An 18,123-nucleotide genomic window follows, 5' to 3' on the forward strand; every position below is an offset into this window, starting at 1 on the left:
AAATTCATATATGATGAAGCTCCGATCCCTAAGGTGACTACTATTGGAATTAGAGCCTGTAAAGAGGTATTAAAGGTTAAATAAGATTTAAGGATAACAGGGCCTTTTGAAGGCCTCCTGTTTCTTCATCTCCATTACTAACATGCTATGGTTTCATATTCTTGTATGTAAACATTTAGAATGTGTCATTAGTAAATCCTGAGCATTAGATGTCCACCAATATTTATTTATTCTGGATATTTCATATAAATATAGCCATAAATTATGACCTTTTTATCTTTCTAACCTGAAAATGGCCTGTTTCTTTTAAAATTGGAGGTTTTTTGTTCTTGCATTATACAAATACCTTATACAGTATATTCTGGATACCAAACCCTTATCAGATGTATGATTTTCATATATTTTCCCCCATTCTGTAGGTTGTCTTTATTTGGTAATGTCCTTTGATGTACATAAGTTCTTAATTTTAATGAACTAGAATTTATGTTTTTTTTCTTTTGTTGCTTATGTTTTAGTGTCATATTTAAGGTTTTATTGCAAAATTCCAGATCCTGAAGATTTACTTCTGTGTATTTTAAGAATTTATGATTTTATCTCTTAAATTTGGGTCATTGATCTTTTTTGAATTAATTTTTGTATATAGTGTAATATATGGGTCCAACTATATTTTTTATAACATGGATATTCAGTTGTCCCAGGACCATTTGATAAAGACAGTGTTCTTTCTGCTGTTTTTTTTTTTTTTTTTTTTTTTTAATCCACCTTTTCATTAAAAAGTTACTCCAGTGAAATGGTTAAGATCACTGGGAGACAGAATGCTCTGATCCGAATCTGGTGTTACCATTTGCTACCTATGTTGATACCGGTGTTTCAGGTTCTTGGGCTGGTGATTTGAAGAATAAATCCACGGACCACATATCAGGGGTAAGACAGGATTTATTTACAGAAAAGAATACTAAAACACTAAAGCTCCCGGTAGGGAGAGAAAACTCAAGTTGGGAGAGAAAAGCTGTCTCTGCCCTCTCCCCGGGCTCTTTGTGTAGTGGAATATATAGGCTCATGGGTTCCTTCTATATGAGGCTAGGAAATGAATGGATACAGTTTCTTCCTCTGGGGAACGGTGAATGAATGTATTAATGAATGAACACAGTCCCTTCAGGGAATGGAGGCCTAGGAAACTTACATGAAATTGACCTAGGCATAGGAAATGAGGATTCCTTATTCAGTCATATAACTGCAAAGGGAAGGAGACACCAAGGTACTGGTGTCTCCCCAGCGTTTGTCCTGCCCCTTTGGCTATTGGAGCTTCCGATGGGGGTGGGAGCCCCCCGCTCCCCTTGCCTACCCTCCAACCTGCTGGTTCCTCTGCTGGCGGCAGCACCAAGACTGCCAAGGCGGAGGCAGCACATCCTCCAGCTCAGTTGGGCTGAGCTGGCTGGGGCGCCACCTGTCCTGTATCAATGTGACCTTGGACAAGTTATTTAACCTTTCTAACATTAACTCGTTTTGGGTTTTTTGTTTGTTTGTTTGTTTTAATGTATCAAATAATAGAAACTCCATGGTAGTATTATAATATGAACATTAAATTGTATAATACATATAGCAAGATTGTTGACAGTAAAAGTTCAGTGGTTGCAAGAATTAACATTTAATTCTGATCTTTTGAAGGAGTCATTATTTAGTAACAACTAACTTAAATTACAGTTCATTAAGCCTAGGGCAATACCTTAAATCTTCAAAAGGTAGAACTGAAGAATCCAAGTGATGAGATATATTAGAAAGACATTATGATTGACTAAATGCTTATGGTATATCTTGACATTTTAGATGTTATTTATTCCTGAAAATAATCCCTTGCTTTTAAATAAGAAACTTAAAGTTTAAAGTGTTAACTAACTTTTCCAAGATATAACCATACAATGATCAAGTGGCAGAGGTAGCATTTAAATCAATATATGCCTCATTGGAAGGTTTTCTGTTTCACTATTATGACTTTCTGTAGGAAAAAAAGATTTAATTAATATGTGATCTGTCTTCCATCCCAATATTTCATATAATACTGGAGTAGGAAAGATGAAAAGTGTGGCAGTGTATATTTTGTACAATAAAATATTGTATAAAAATCAGTTCTCTAGGGGAATATCTTATTGTGATTTAATATATACTTTTGATTAAATCTTAACCTAACAGAATCTACACTCATCTTTGTCAATTCTTTATATTATTAATATTTATAATCCAAGTTTAATATTTAATTTTTTTAGTATATTAAATTGAGATAAAGATTTCAACATCTAGTAAGTATGGGTTTTTTTAATCATGATCTCTGAGTCCACTATTTTATATTGTCTTGACAATTTTACAATCCATAAATTTAGATTTCTTTTTGTGGTTCTCTTAGATGTAATAAAGGAACAGAATCGAGAGTTACGAGGTACACAGAGAGCTATAATCAGAGATCGAGCCGCTTTAGAGAAACAAGAAAAACAGCTGGTAAGTAGAACATTAAATTTCAGTGTAACTTTTCAAATAAATTTGGAAATTAGTCTTGGAATAATTAGCTAAGTAAGAAAAAGGCACATGACAGGTGGTAAGTGATTTACTTGACTATGAAATGGCATTTCTTCCTGCGTCTTCTGCTTACCTTTGTTTATTGTGTCACTCTGCTGACTTTTATCAGCATTCTCTGTATTCTGAATCAAATTATTTTTCATTTTGTGAAAGTCGTGAATGCTTGAGAAGAAATACTGCTCAAAAAGGAAGCGCCTTCTGAGTTAACAGCAAAGATAAAATGGAAAATAAGAGAGGGTTATAAACAAAAGTAATGGCGTTAGCTCGTAGTTGTCTTACTTGATGTTTTAAAGATCATGTATTTGTGACAAAGAAATAGACTGTCTAGTTCATCTTTTAATATTCTGTATACTGTATTTTTAAATGTATGCTGCCTCAGATCATTTCAAAAAGCAGTTTCATTGAGTAATTGGGATGCAAGAATCTGTACATATTTAAAGCATACAATTGGGTAGGTTTTGACATATATATAAATAAACTCGTGTAACCATTATTACAGTCAAGGTTGTATGTATCCATCATCCCCAGAAGTTTTCTTACGCCCCTGGGAATCCTTCCTCTGCCTCCCTTTCTATCTCCCTTCTCTCCAGTGAGGCAAATACTTGTCTGTCCCTCTAGATTAGTTTATATTTCTAGAACTTTATATAAATGGAATTTTATAATAATTAACTTTTTCATATGTCTTCTTTCACTCAGCATAATTATTTTGAAGTTAATCGATATTGTTGCCTGCATTAGTATTAGTTACTTTTTCTTGATGAATGTGCGGGTATTTCACAATTTATTTCTCTCTTTACTAGCCAATGGACATTTGGGTTATTTTCAAGTTTTGATTATTTTGAATATAGTTACTGCAAACATTCAAGTAAAGTCTTTGTGTGAACATAACGTTTTCACTTCCTAAAAGTGAGATGCTGTGTCATAGGATAAATGTGTGTTTAGCTGTATAGGAAAGTGCTAAACATTCGGAGTGACTGTAATATTTTTCTTCCTACTAGCAATGTGTGAGACTTAGAATATACATGGATTGACAGTCTTTTATTTTAAGCCGTTCTAACGCATGTGTAGTAAATTGTCATTTTAAATTGCATTTCTCTATTCACTAATGATGTTGAGATTCTTTTCATATACCTATTTGCCATTTACACATATTCTTTGCCAAAGTGTGTACTCAGATATTTGATCTACTTTTTCATCAAAATGTTTTCTTATTGGTTGTAATGGTCCTTTATATATTCTAGATTCAAGTGTGTAATAAATATATTTTTTGCAAATATTCTTTCCAAGTTCTTGGCCTTGTCTTGTATTATCCTAAGTGTCTTTTGAAGAACAAAAGTTTTTGTTTCATTTTTGCTTTTGATCAGGTATAATTTATTATTTTTTTCCGTGGTTAATACTTTCAGTGTCCTTTCTAAGAAATCTTTGCCTGACTCAGTCAGTAACATATTCTCTTACATTTTCTTATGGAAGTATTCTAGTTTTGGTTCTTAAATTTAAAAAGTGAAATATTGAATTAAATTTCAGTATGCCATCAGGAGAGTTCACTTTTTGCATATGGAAATTTAATGTTCCAGGATAATTTGTTGCTGACATCTTGTTCTTGTCACCTTATCATTTGAATTAGTCGTCTAAATACGGATGGGCGATATCTGAATTCTGCTATTCCGTTGATCTATGTGGCTGTTCTTAAGCCTGTACTATATTGTATTTATTACTATGTATGGCTTTAAAGTAAATCTTCTCGTTAGAAAACATTAGTCCTTCAACTTTGTACCTCTTTTTTCATAATTGTTTTGACTATTTTAAGTGATTTGCATTTACCTGTGAACTTAAGAATATGCTGGTCATTTTCTGAAAAAAAGATCTAGAGCTTGATTTGTATTAGATTGTATGTATGTCAATTTGGGCAGAATTATTTTAACATTAAGTCTTCTGACCCATAAACATAGGATTTCTCTCCACTTATTTAGATCTTTTTCTCAGCAGTGTTTTGTACTTGTAAGTTTAAAGGTCTTGCATTTCTTTAAGTTAGATTTATCCCCAAGTATTTAATATTGTTGATGCCACATGGTATTTGAAAAAAACATTCAATTTCTGATTTTTTGGCTTTTATATATGTAGCTACATTAGATTTTCATATATATTCATCCTGAATCCTATAATCTTCTTAAACTCACTTGTTCTTGTAGACTTTTTTGTAGATTTCATGATATTTCTACATATAAATAGTCAGGTAATGTGAATACATAAAACTATATCTTCCTTTCCTGTCTTAAAACCTTTTTCTTTTTATGACATTTTTGCACCTATAAGAACCTCACATACAATGGTGAGTAGTAGAAGTGATAAGAGCAGATATCTTTATCTTTTTACTTATTTGGGGGAAAAAAATGCCTTTCATGATTAAGTATGCCAATTATACACTTTTCATAGATCTCTTTTCCATGTTGAAGAAGTTTCTTTTTATCTAGCTTTCTGAGTTTTTATCAAGAATGAATTTTGTCCAAATATTTTGTTTATTTGGTATTTTTTGCATCTCTGTATTAAAATTATTATGTAGTTTTCCTTCAGTTTGTTATTGTAGTTAATTACATCGATTGAGTATCAAAAGTTGAATCAACCTTTTGTTCCTAGGATACCCCCCACTTTGTCATGATGTATTTTTTTAATGTATTTTCAACTTACTGAAATTTTCAGAATATTTTCATCTTTGTTCATATAAAGAAACTGATTTGTAGGTAGGTTTGTGTAAGCTAATTTAACCTCAGAGTAGCAATATTGGTCTCACAGCACCAGCTAGTGAGGATCCCATACTCTTTTCTTTACTGAAAGGGTGTGTGTATTGTTTGACAAGATTAATCAATAAAGTCATCTGTGAGTGAATTTTTTCTTTTTCTTTCTTTCTTTTTTTTTTGAGACAGAGCCTCAGGCTTTCGCCCTGGGTAGACTACAGTGGCATTACAGCAACCTCTAATTCCTGGGCTCAAGAGATTTTCCTGCCTCCACCTCCCAAGTAGCTGGGACTACAGGCACCCACCACAACACCCAGATATTTTCTGGTTGCAGCCGTCATTGTTGTTTGGTGGGCCTGACCTTGATTCAAACCCTCCAGGTGTATGTGGCTGGCACCTTAGCCACTTGAGCCACAGGCACTGAACCGAGTGAATTTTTTTCTAAGTTGGAAGGATAGAGTGTATTAGATTATCTGACATTGAATGAGCTTTGTTAATTTGAGTCTCTTGAGTAATTTCTCCAGTTCTACTAAATTTTAAAATATAATTACATATTGTTTATAAGATTATCTTGTTATTCTTTAACATCTTTAGGAGATAAAGTAATGTCCTTGTTTGTGGTCTCAGTATTTGTAATTTGTGTGTTCTCTATCTTTCTCTGTCTAATTTTTTTTTCTTCATCAGTCTGGCTGGTGGTTTATTAATTTGATTGATCTCCTATAAAAAACCATACTTCAGTTCCATTGATTTTTCTGTACTGTGCTTTTTTAGTTTAGTTTAGTTTACAGATTTCTTTTTCGTTTATATTATTTCCTTCGCATTGTTTATGGCTTTTGTGTTTCATTTGTTCTTCTTTCTACTTCATATTGAAGCTTATGAGGTAAGGTATTCATTTTTTTAAAAAATATAAACTTCTATAAATTGCCTTTCAGGAACTTTTAATTGCAACTCACAAATTTTGATATGTTGCCTTTTCACTTTAAGTTTAAAATGTTATCTTATATTCTCTGTAATTTTTTCCAGGACATTTTTAGAACTGTGTTATTAAATTATTACTCATTTATGATTTTCCTTCCCTATTTTTTTTTAATGAATTTCTAGTTTAATTTCATTGTGATTAGTGTGGATATTTCGGGGTGATTTCAATCCTCTAAAATTTATTGAGCTTTATTGAGCCCTCTTTTCTGATGTAGAATATTAGTATTTTGGTGTCTGTTTAGTGAACACTTGTAAAGAATACATATTCTGCTTTAGCTGATAAGAGTTTCTTATAAATGTTAATTAGATCAAATTGGTGATAGTGTGTTTTTTTCTTAAGTCTTCTATATCATTAGAGATTTCTATCAACTTGTAGTAATTATAAGTCATATACTAAAGAGAGGAGCTGTCGATAAATACCTTCCGAGCTGGTTGGGTTTCTCCTTTCATTTCTGCCAGTTGTGCTCCACACACAGTGGAGCCTCCACAAGTGGACCACCGTCCCACATTGATCACCTCCTTAAGTTAAACTTAATTTTTATGTACTGGACATGCATCCAGTCTAGATAGAAATACTATCTTCTCTCTGGAACTTAACTTGGACATTGGGTAAGATATTCATCTATATGATTAGCTTTCAATCTACCACTTTGCTCTTTATTTGCTCTGCACCACCAACTTTGTTTATTTGTTCCCTTTTTTCTTACCTATTTTTGATTAGTCTTTTTAAAATTTTTCTTCTAGGCTCTGCATGTTCACTGTTTTGAATATTTTCTTTGTGTTTGTGGATGAAGGGACTAGTTCTTATCCTTCATGTAAACATGGAATAAACTGCCCTCTCAGATCACTCTCCCTCTCTGTGACTATGATAGCCTCCTCACTTTTTCATGAACAGGGAGAAGGTATATTTTATGTAATAGGTCTATTCTTCTGAAATAAATTATTGAAGGGTACTCCTTAATAATTTTATTCCTCTCCTAGGAATTAGAAATTAAGAAAATGGCCAAAATTGGTAATAAAGAAGCTTGCAGAGTTTTAGCCAAACAACTTGTACATCTTCGGAAACAGAAAACAAGAACTTTTGCTGTAAGTTCAAAAGTTACTTCTATGTCCACACAAACAAAAGTGATGAATTCCCAGATGAAGATGGCTGGAGCAATGTCTACCACAGCAAAAGTAAGTAGGGGCCTTTCTATCCATAAATTTATACTTTTATTAGAGATATTTACAAATTGATATTCAAGTCACATTTGAAAGCACCTCCTGATATGTATGTGGTGCAGAGATTGTGATTTTTGTAGAATGATTGATAAAACTAGATAGCCCAAGGAATTGCTTCTAGATTCTTTATTGATATGTTTTGATATAAAATTTCTTCTTTTAGGACATTTTTATTTTCCTGATCATGAGTAGCTTCTAATTTATAAAATTGACTTTAAAAAGTGTTTGCTTCCCCTTAAATTGTCAGAAGATTGTTGGGCTTCTTTCCTTTGGCTCTGAGTTCTTCTTTTGAATAATAATTTCCACATTTTTATGAATGTGTCAGAAGGACTCACCAGTTGTTTTTCTGGAACCCAGGTTTAATTTACCACTTAGACTAGAAACTTTTTATTAGTGTAGAGGCTAAAGATTACTCATTTTGCAGTCTTCTGCAGTTGGTAGCCTAGGAAAAGGTACTAACATGGTCCTGCCATATAGAGATGTTTGAATTGGAATTCTTACTTAAATCTCATAGAAATGTGTTGATTCAAGCAAATAATTGTTTAAGTCCTCTAGATAGGATCTAAAAGAAATGGTGAAGAGGCAATAGAAAGAAAACCAGGCAAGAGCTTAACCTTCATGAAGCTCACAGTCTAAGAGGCAGCTCATTTGAGAAGTGGTCCGTACAGTGTTTAGGAACATCAGCTCTGGACCCAAACTACTTGGTTCAGATCTCCATTTCATTTAGTAGCTGTGTGCCTTGGGCAAGCTATTTAGTTTTTCTGTGCCTTCCTTCCCCATTTGTAATATGTTGAAAATGATAGTACCAAAAAAATAAAATAAAATAAAATAAAAATAAATAAAAGAAAACGTAGAGCTTGCAGCAGGTTTAAATATTGTTTAACTTTAATTACTTTATGTAAGGTGCCTGGCGTACAGTAGGATTGTATAGACATTGGCTACCCTATTATTGTCATCAACATTGCTATTATTATTAGTTTGTGAATACAGCAATAATAAAATGTAAGTTGCAATCAAAGTAATATAATTTACACTAATAAACATAAAATGTCATCTATAGTGAGTAGGATTTAATGGGGCTATCTGTTCTGATCTGGGGTGTCAGGGGCTACTTCTGTAAGAAAGTGGTATATAAACTGAAATCTGAGGTACTGATAATGGAAGCAAGTGAAGAGCGTTGCAGGTGAGGGACTAGCACCCGAAAAGGGCCTGTGAGGGTGGCCATGGTGGTGATGACAGAAGACCCTGACCGCCTTGGGGGCGCACGCAGGAGGAACCCGCAGCGGGGCTTTTTTTGAGCTTGTGCGCTTTGTCAATAATGGACGTTTACGACGTGTGACGGTTAAGCTCGCGAGCTTGCCACCTGCGCTTCCCTTGGCAGCACTGCGTAAACAGCTCCCTGAGGTTTCCTAACCTTGGGATCAGTGTCTCACAGCTGTGTCCCCCCGACGTGTGGCTGTGCTTTGGTGAGTGGCGTTCACTATTGTTGCCTGTTTTTGTGTGCCCTGGCGAGAATGTCGGAGCTTGAATTAGAGCAACGAACAAAGATTAAATTTCTTGTTAAACTTGGCAAGAGTGGAAGTGAAATCAGGGACATGTTAGCCCAAGTTTATGGGAATAATGCCAGGAAGAAAACCTCAGTGTACAAGTGGATTAAACGTTTTTCTGAGGGGAGAGAACGCGTCACTGATGAAGAGAGGTCAGGGCGGCCAGGGCGGCCAGTGACGAGCAGAACTGATGAAAACATTGAAAAAATTCGTCGAATTGTGCGTCAAAATCATCGGCTGACTGTGAGAAGCACAGCAGACCGAGTAAACATCGATAGAGAAACAGTCAGGAAAATCTTAACTCAGAATCTTGGCATGAGACAGAATTCACTCTGTGAAAGTTGTCACAATCAAAATGAAGTCACTTGTGATAAAAACCTTGACACTTAGAGCTAAGGAAGGCCACTAAAGGAAGATTCTTATGCACAAATGCTTGATACTAAGAACTATCAGAAAAGACCCTGCAAAAACCACAACCTTGCACAAGAGCATAAAAATCTTAAAGAAAAAAATACTTCTGGGAGAACATCTGCCCAGCAGCTACCTTTCCAACCTCAGACTGGTGCCACACTTGTTATTGAGTCTTGTATCCAAGGATTCTTGTAGCCTTTGTGTTCCTTTACTTACCTAAATATACGCATCGCTAGTGCTGTGGCATGTACACATATATATTCCCATTGCAATGCCTAGCCTTGAATAAATGTAATTTTCCTTCAAAAAAAAAAAAAAAAGAAAGAAAGAAAAGGTCCTGTGGCAGGAGAGAGCAGAGGACATTTTGAGGGAATAAAAGATGATTATGTTTAGAGGACAGTGGTCCAAATGAGACTGTCTTGTAAAGCAGAGTTCATTCAATGTAGGCCTCACAGGCAAATTAGGGAGTTTGACTTTTAGCACTGAGAGCAGTAGAAGGAGGGGCGAGGGCAGTTTCATACTTGATTACTTTGGCAAGAGCATTGCATGCACGTTCAAAAGGGTCATGCTTGTTTCATGAAACCATGTTTTTAATTGTATGGTGTGTTTTTTAATATACTGAATTAACCATCTAATGATACAAACATATATATATGTCATATATGTAAGTACAATCATTCTTCACTTAACAACAGGGATACATTCTGAGAAATTTACCCTTAGGTGATTTCCTCATTAGATGGTATAGCGCATTGTAACTAGGGTACGCTATACTAAATACTTTAGCAATTGTAAGTTTTTGTGTATCTAAACATAGAAAAGGTACAGTAAAAATATGGTATTATAATCCTATGGGACCACCATTGTATATGAAGTCCATGGTCGACCAAAATGTTGATAAATGGTACATAGCTGTAAATAAAATATGGCCAGAAATAAGCTGTGAATATGTAAGAGAATGATTTTCACATAGCTTTACAAACTGAATTTTTCAGTTTCTTTAAACCATATTTTAAAAGGTGTTGATAGATTATGTATGCTAGAATATCCTCCAGTTTTTTTTAATTTATTGACCTTACCTACATGTATGTGCACCTGACCCATAACAGGTAAATTTAATTTTCCTGTTTGAATAGCAGTGAATTTTATATTGATAATATTTTTATTATATAATTTTTTTTGTCTTTAAATCAGATAAGGTTTTGTTCATGCTGTTTTTTATTATATGGATGTTAAGGAGATGGTTTACAAATAAATATTTCATTTTTTTCTGGGGTACCCAGAACTTAGCACTGTGTTTGATTATGGCAGAATGGATATCTTTTAAAAGCCTGTCTGTATTGAATATGTTCCCCTTTGACTTATTCCATAGTAAAATCTTCATAATATGGGGCTAACATGAATGTTTTAATATATTTAAAGACAATGCAGGCAGTTAACAAGAAGATGGATCCTCAAAAGACATTACAAACAATGCAGAATTTCCAGAAGGAAAACATGAAAATGGAAATGACTGAAGAAATGAGTAAGTTGAATTCTCTACTTGGATTAGCCAATTTTATTTACTAGCATTCTCCTGTTCTCATCTCTGAAGATAGAAGTAATGAAACAAAAAGTGATAGAGCAACCTTACAGATAGAAATTTACATTATAGTTTCAGTGCTTTTTTAAATTGACAGTGTATTTGTCTCAGAATTCTATTAGCATTTAACTGAGGGAGAATATATAAAATATGTGATGCTGTATTTCTTTGACACATTAGCCTCAGCAGTTTTTTACTTCATTGCTTAGTGTTCCAAAACCAACTTGTGAATGAAATAACTCCTCATGGTATAAATTAGGTAGTTTCAGAATTACGTTGACTCTTTTGTACTACAGAAGATCTGTTTGGGTTGGAGGGAGAGATAAGGGAGCTCTTTCTCTTGTTTTTATTCTTGCATAGCATCAAAGTATCCTAATTTATTAAACCATTCTTACATTGGTCAATAAGATTATCTTAAAATTTTCAATATACTTGATAATTCTTTGAAAAAATGTTTGTATGTTATAATTGACCAAATTTTCTAGAGTTAGCTGCTATTCTAAATCTCCTTAGACCATTAATGTCTTCAAGACTTTTGGTTATATAAATACTACCATATTCTTCCCAGAGAAAATATTTATTTCACTAGTAATGAATGAGTGACCCTTCATAGAGCCATGCTCAACATTAAGTTACTACTTCTTTTATACTATGTCAAAAACTGGCATCATTGTTGTTAAAAGGTATTTTCTAATTGCTTTACAGTTAGATATGTAGGCATATGCCAGTTTAGCTCTGCTTATCTGTAGCATTTAATGTGTAAAATAGTATCTAATTAAATTACCAGAGTTACTAAATTCATGACTATTCTTTTTTTTTTTTTTATTAAATCATAGCTGTGTACATTAATGTGATCATGGGGCACCATATACTAGTTTCATAGACCGTTTGACACATTTTCATCACACTAATTAACATAGCCTTGCTGGCATTTTCTTAGTTATTGTGCTAAGACATTTACGTTCCATGTTTACTAAGTTTCACATATACCCTTGTAAGATGCACCGCAGGTGTAATCCCACAATCCCCCTCCCTCTCCTCCCTTTCCCCCTTCTCCCTATTCTTAGGTTGTATATGGGTTATAGCTTTCATGTGAAAGCCATAAATTAGTTTCATAGTAGGGCTGAGTACATTGGATACTTTTTCTTCTATTCTTGAGATACTTTACTAAGAACTAGGCATATACCCAGAAGACCAGAAATCACATCATAACAAAGATATTTGTACCAGAATGTTTATTGCAGCCCTATTCATAACTGCTAAATCATGGAAAAAGCCCAAGTGCCCATCGATCCACGAATGGATTAATAAATTGTGGTATATGTACACCATGGAATATTATGCAGCCTTAAAGAAAGATGGAGACTTTACCTCTTTCATGTTTACATGGATGGAGCTGGAATTCATGACTATTCTATTAATAGTATTCTATTTCAGAGCACCCATTCTTCTTCCTTTGTATGATGATATACTGTATATGTATATTTGATAGCTCCAGAAGTTATTTAGTTTTTACTTCAAGTCTTTACTTTCAAAAATATGATTCTTTCAAGGCTCTTGAAACTTCAATGAATTTTTAATGGCTAAGAGAATTGTTGTTTATATAATGATCACAATATTGAACATGTTTATGTGGTTTCCAATGATGACACAGGTATGAGTAGGTCTTATGAAAGAAATTAAATTTTTCATTAGACTATAATAAAAAGAATCAATATTTTATTTAATCATATATATTTAACATCTGTCTTAGCTATTATCATTTATATTTTAATAGTTTACAATAATGAAATATTTGTTATTGTTTATTACTCATTTTTTATAGTAGCCTAGTAAAGTAAACTAACAGTATGTCATACAAGTTATTTTCAGGGACTTCTATTAGAAATAACATAAATTACAAGTCCCTTCAATCTCCATTTTGCTTTAAAATGGACAAGTCTTTGGTTAAAGTTCTACATTTTGAGCAGTAATTATCATCAATTAAAATGGTCCCCAAAGTCAATGAGTGGTACTTATATGTTACTAGTTCACAGGACTTCATATAACCTGTTTCTGGGGCAGTGGGAGGCTATAGATACTCATTTACTATAATATGTATTTGATAGTTTCAATGTTTGCTTGCAACCAGAGAAATAAATTCGTTTATTTTTTCTCTGTTAATTTTCTGTTATAACCTAAACTGTACAGTAATTTGTAGTAACTTGATACTGTTCCACAATACATGTGATTATGATCAGAAAGATGTCGACTAGTATTAGTCAGTATTAGACTGTACAGTAACTCTGCATTAACTGTAGTAGGTTGTCAGTTAATGCTTCTCTTAAAATGCCAAACCATTCCATTCATAAGAGAAATTGTTGCAAATGTATAAAACAGCAGATATACAAGGAGAACACCAAACATACTTTATTAGTACAAAAAAGCAGCCATAACAAGGCACAGCAAGCAGAAACATACATAAGCTATCAAAGGGTTAGTGTTGCATACAAATAGAGTTTTTCTTTTTTGTATTCTTGGCAGTAGCCATAGGGATGTAAAATAACATGCTGTAGCAGCAGGTAAGGAAACTATGGTGCACTCACCAGTGGTACAGAGCACATTAACAAAAAGACACAAAAATGGACATATACCAAAGTATTTGAGAACTTCATCCAAACCTACTTTAAAGCATTATGTGCAATTAAGTTGTTATGACATAGTTATATTACATAATTGTTTGGTCCGTTTCCTTGATATTATAATGTACCTGGAAAATAAACCTCTTGAGAAAAAAAACGTCCACACTGATAACTGGGGAAAGTCTATATATACAACAAGATTGTGTTTTAGAAAGGAAACTTGAAATTCCAAGAAAGCACTTGATGTTCTAATTGTAGTTTTATAGGAAGTATTAATGCTTTTATGTATTTTGGAACTTTCGTATGTTAAATGGAAATTGTTTAAATGTGTCACTATTTGAGTTTATGTAAACATATACATAAACTGTGCTGAAAGTCACTTATGTTTCAGTTTGTGTATAATGTCAATATGCAACTTTTGGTTTAAATTTTTTCTTTAAATATCAGTGGCTTACATTTTAAAAAAGAAAAATCACCAGCATGAAATGTACTTAAGTCTGTATTCACTGTGTCCTTTTCTGAATCTTACTGTCACCTGTCAACTGAATCTCAGTTTTTATAGTCTTTTTGAAGACTTTTTAATACAAACCAGGAAATCCTTTAGAAGTTGGAACACATCTTCATAATGAAATAATTAATCCAAGGGAAAGTTTGCTTCAATTAATATCCATTTTCATTCTTGCCCTTCTCCACACCTCTCCCTCCCCGTAGTAGGTACACATATACATTTATATACACGTTTCTCAGTGTTGCCACCTGATTTAAAGTCATTTAAGAGGCCTTATTCTGTAGGTACTGCCTGAGAAGTATCAAATTTTATTATCTGCACCTAAGGTTTTACCTTGCTGCTGTAGTCTTGAAATATAGTCACCTTACAAAGAGAAAGAGTTCATCAGTATTTTCTTTTCTGGCTACACACAGTAAAAAATTGAAGAAGGGAAAAGAAAAAAGTTCTTTTCAGGTGTAAATGAACATATCTTTTTACAGGTAGAATTTATATTCTCCCACTTGTTCACATTATAGTTTGGAGACAAAATCATTGGGAAGTCTTTGTTACACTTTTTCTAAAGCATTCAACTTTGTTAGTCTATGATTACACCTGTCTGGTGTTTTTCATTTATCTCCTCATTCAGACCCTTATAAAGTCTCCATCTCCTTTATAACCTCACTGTTATCCAAGCAATTTACACTGCTAGATTATTTTTCCAGAAGCTTAGCCCTGAGCATGTTGATGAGATTCCTTCAATGGCTTTCTGTTGACTAAAAAGTAAATCTTTAAATCATAAATTAAAAACAATTTTTTGGTCAAGACTCTTTATTTTGCCAATGAGAATACTGAGGCCTAGAGAGATAAAATGACTTAGCTGCGAAGCTGCATGGGTACTAAATAGAAGAAATGAGATTCTAATTCAAATCTTAACATTCACTTTATTTCCATAGAGATGATATTCTATTTTTTGTCCTTAAGCTCTTTAGTCTCTTCCAAATTTACTTTTTACCGTTGAGCTAACCCAAAACATCAAATTGTCATATCATACTCATATAAATCAGAGACCTTAACCAATATCAACCTTTATGAATAATGTCAAGGATACAAACAATTAAGATGGTTAAGCAAGGCAGTGAGAGGGCTGAGACATCCCAAAATGAATCACTTTTCTTTTTTTTTTATCACAAACACAAGCTTTCTGTCCCAGAATAATAATTAATGTATCCATTGAGGTTGCTTATCATCTTGTGTTGAAGGGAATGTAAAGGTTATGACACTTCTCCAGGTAATACCCCATGCAGTCATCAACTTTATGTGACATTTTCCGGGGAGTCATGGCTCATAAATCCATAGATTATAGGTTTGTTACTGTAGCAATCCTGTGCTAGGACATCCTGCTGAAAGCATTCCATAGACAAGGACTCTTGCTCTAGCAAATATTAGCCTATTTACCAGGAGTCCCAATTATCAACATTATTACAAGGAGAGAAGAATTTAAAGATAAGATAGAAATATAAATTCTACCTGTAAAAAGATACGTTCATTTATACCTGAAAATAATTTTGTTTTTTTTTTTGTTTTTTCCTTCTTCAAATTCTTTACTAGGTGACCTGTCTTTGTTTTTCTGGGGATGACCCCCAGTAATCAAGAGAGGAATGATTGTGAGCCAGTTACTTTAATTATTTTTCTTCCAGACGTTTTGGACCTTGAATAACAACCAAAGTAACTTACTCTCTCTTGTATGTGTCCCTTTTTGCCACCGTGTCTTTGTTCTGTTCTATTTTGGTCAAATCCTATGTATCTTTCCAGGAGTACCTCACATACTCCTTCCCAGTGGATATACTCATCTGAAACTTCATACTCATCTCCTCTTCACTTAACCACAATCTGTTTCTTAATGTTTTTCTTTTGTACTCAAGCATAAAGACCTAAAGTCTTTATTTTTCTCCATCTATCCGTCCATTGTACTTGTATTGCATGCTAGATACTTAAGTGTCCAGTTTCGAAGATAAGTAAGACATAATTCCAAGTCTTCAAAAATTCCTTCCCCACGATAACATTCCTTTAACACGATGCCTTCTATATAGAACACATTTAGCAGATATTTTGGGAAGGGAAGGGAGGAATAGTCATAGAAATAATAATTCTGCAAGGTTAAATTGGACATCATTCTTTGGGCAAGTTTAATAAAATACTGAGCCTTAGACTTAATTAGAAATTCCTTATGTCATGAAATTCCTTATGTAAATTTAAGGTCTATGAAAGTAATGGTTATAGGTGGAAAAAGAGCAAATTGTCTTTAAATATCAACAGAATATTTAATTCTTGCATTTTTTTTTTTTTTTTTGCTGGTTAGATTTAACAGCTGCCAGCTTAATGGATATAATTTGTGGGATCATGTTTAAAAATCTTAAGCCTATAGCTGTAAATATCATATATTCTTTGTCTTTTAGATTTTTTTTAAAGCAAAGTAGATTTATTTTACTATATGAGTAAAACAAGTACATTTGTGTTGGAATAAACATTACTTCAAATTTAGTGGCTCAAAAATGTGCTTATCAATGTACTTTACCAATATTTAAGTGACTTATAGATAGTTGGTTCACTAAATTTGCCTTGTATTATATAAATATACAAAATATATGTACATAATTTGGCTAGCTTCTAAACACGTAAATCTGTCCTGAAATTTGTTTGACAGTAACTGCTTTGCTCTCTCCTCCTCCCCTCCCTAGTCAATGATACACTTGATGACATCTTTGATGGCTCTGATGATGAAGAGGAAAGCCAGGATATTGTGAACCAAGTCCTTGATGAAATTGGAATTGAAATCTCTGGAAAGGTATGAATATATTCTTTTCTTAGTTGGAAATAGTTTCTACCACTTTTGTGAGTTAATTGTTACAAGTATTTTTTTTTTACTATTAGGTACAAGTTTTTAATATTTGTTTCAAAAGTAAATTATACCACATCCTTGATGTCCCAGCCCAAATGTTTGCTGACACATGTTTGCTTGTTTTCCTCTATTCTCCTTTCTTTAATATAGATGGCCAAAGCTCCATCGGCTGCCCGAAGCTTACCATCTGCCTCTACTTCAAAGGCTACAATCTCCGATGAAGAGATTGAACGGCAACTCAAAGCTTTAGGAGTAGATTAGTCAAAAAATCTCATAATATTTTTGCTTATGTACTACAAAGCAGGCGTGGTGCAGATTCCTTTTGCAAAACACATTTATTTTGCAAAAATAAAGACCATGAGTGAACAGTTGTTTCCTGATTCATGGCTGTTTTGAATCTTTTGCCAAAGAGTGACAATGATGCAAAAATGGGAACAGTTAGGATTTTAGTTAAACTATTTAGGAGCAATGATGTGTAAAACGTTGATTTCTTTTCTGCATGGCACAGGGACATTACATTCATTACATAGTGTCAGTTTATGTTCTACGTCTTTCTATGCTGAATATAAAAATCTTATTAAATGCCAGTAGGCACCAACTTAAAGAGACTTGTAAAAATATTAAAAGTATCTCATTAATTCTCTATCTGTTGCTTGTCTTTTGTTAAGTGATTGTGTGTTATTAACATAGGCGGTTGAGCTGCCAAATTATTTTAAACTGATCTAAAAGGAGAGTGCTATTTAAACATCTGTCTTAAACAAAAGCTGTCATAACTTTTTTTTTTTCCTTTGGGAGAACGTTCTAGTTGGTAATGTTATTATCTTTCAAAATGTGCTTGGCACCTGCCTTAAATAGCACAGATGGTTTGTGCACATCTTTAAATTATTTTGTCTGGCAAAATGAATTACGTTTTAAACAAAAACCAAGGCCTTGTACAAAGATTTTTCAGGCTCTCTTTAATAAAGCTTATAAAATGAATTGAATATAATTAGCAAAAAACAAACACTGGATTAATAACATTTTACCGTAATAAAAAAATAAATTTTGACCTTCTAAAAACTGAGGAAGCTTTGT

The 18,123-nt window shown here is 33.3% G+C and overlaps 1 protein-coding gene across 1 annotated transcript in view; it reads left to right on the plus strand.

The window, feature by feature from the left end:
- The window catches only part of CHMP2B (charged multivesicular body protein 2B), a 28,665-nt gene extending 10,971 nt beyond the window's left edge, over window positions 1-17,694 (plus strand). Inside the window, exons 2-6 of the mRNA XM_053565314.1 lie at window positions 2,402-2,493; window positions 7,263-7,457; window positions 10,883-10,985; window positions 16,889-16,995; window positions 17,200-17,694. Coding sequence (XP_053421289.1) covers window positions 2,402-2,493; window positions 7,263-7,457; window positions 10,883-10,985; window positions 16,889-16,995; window positions 17,200-17,310 — 608 coding nt within the window. The 3' untranslated portion in view covers window positions 17,311-17,694. The remainder of the gene's footprint in view (window positions 1-2,401; window positions 2,494-7,262; window positions 7,458-10,882; window positions 10,986-16,888; window positions 16,996-17,199) is intronic.
- Window positions 17,695-18,123: the final 429 nt, after the last annotated feature.

Source organism: Nycticebus coucang, chromosome 16 (genome assembly GCF_027406575.1).
Source record: "Nycticebus coucang isolate mNycCou1 chromosome 16, mNycCou1.pri, whole genome shotgun sequence".
NCBI classification, from domain to species: domain Eukaryota; kingdom Metazoa; phylum Chordata; class Mammalia; order Primates; family Lorisidae; genus Nycticebus; species Nycticebus coucang.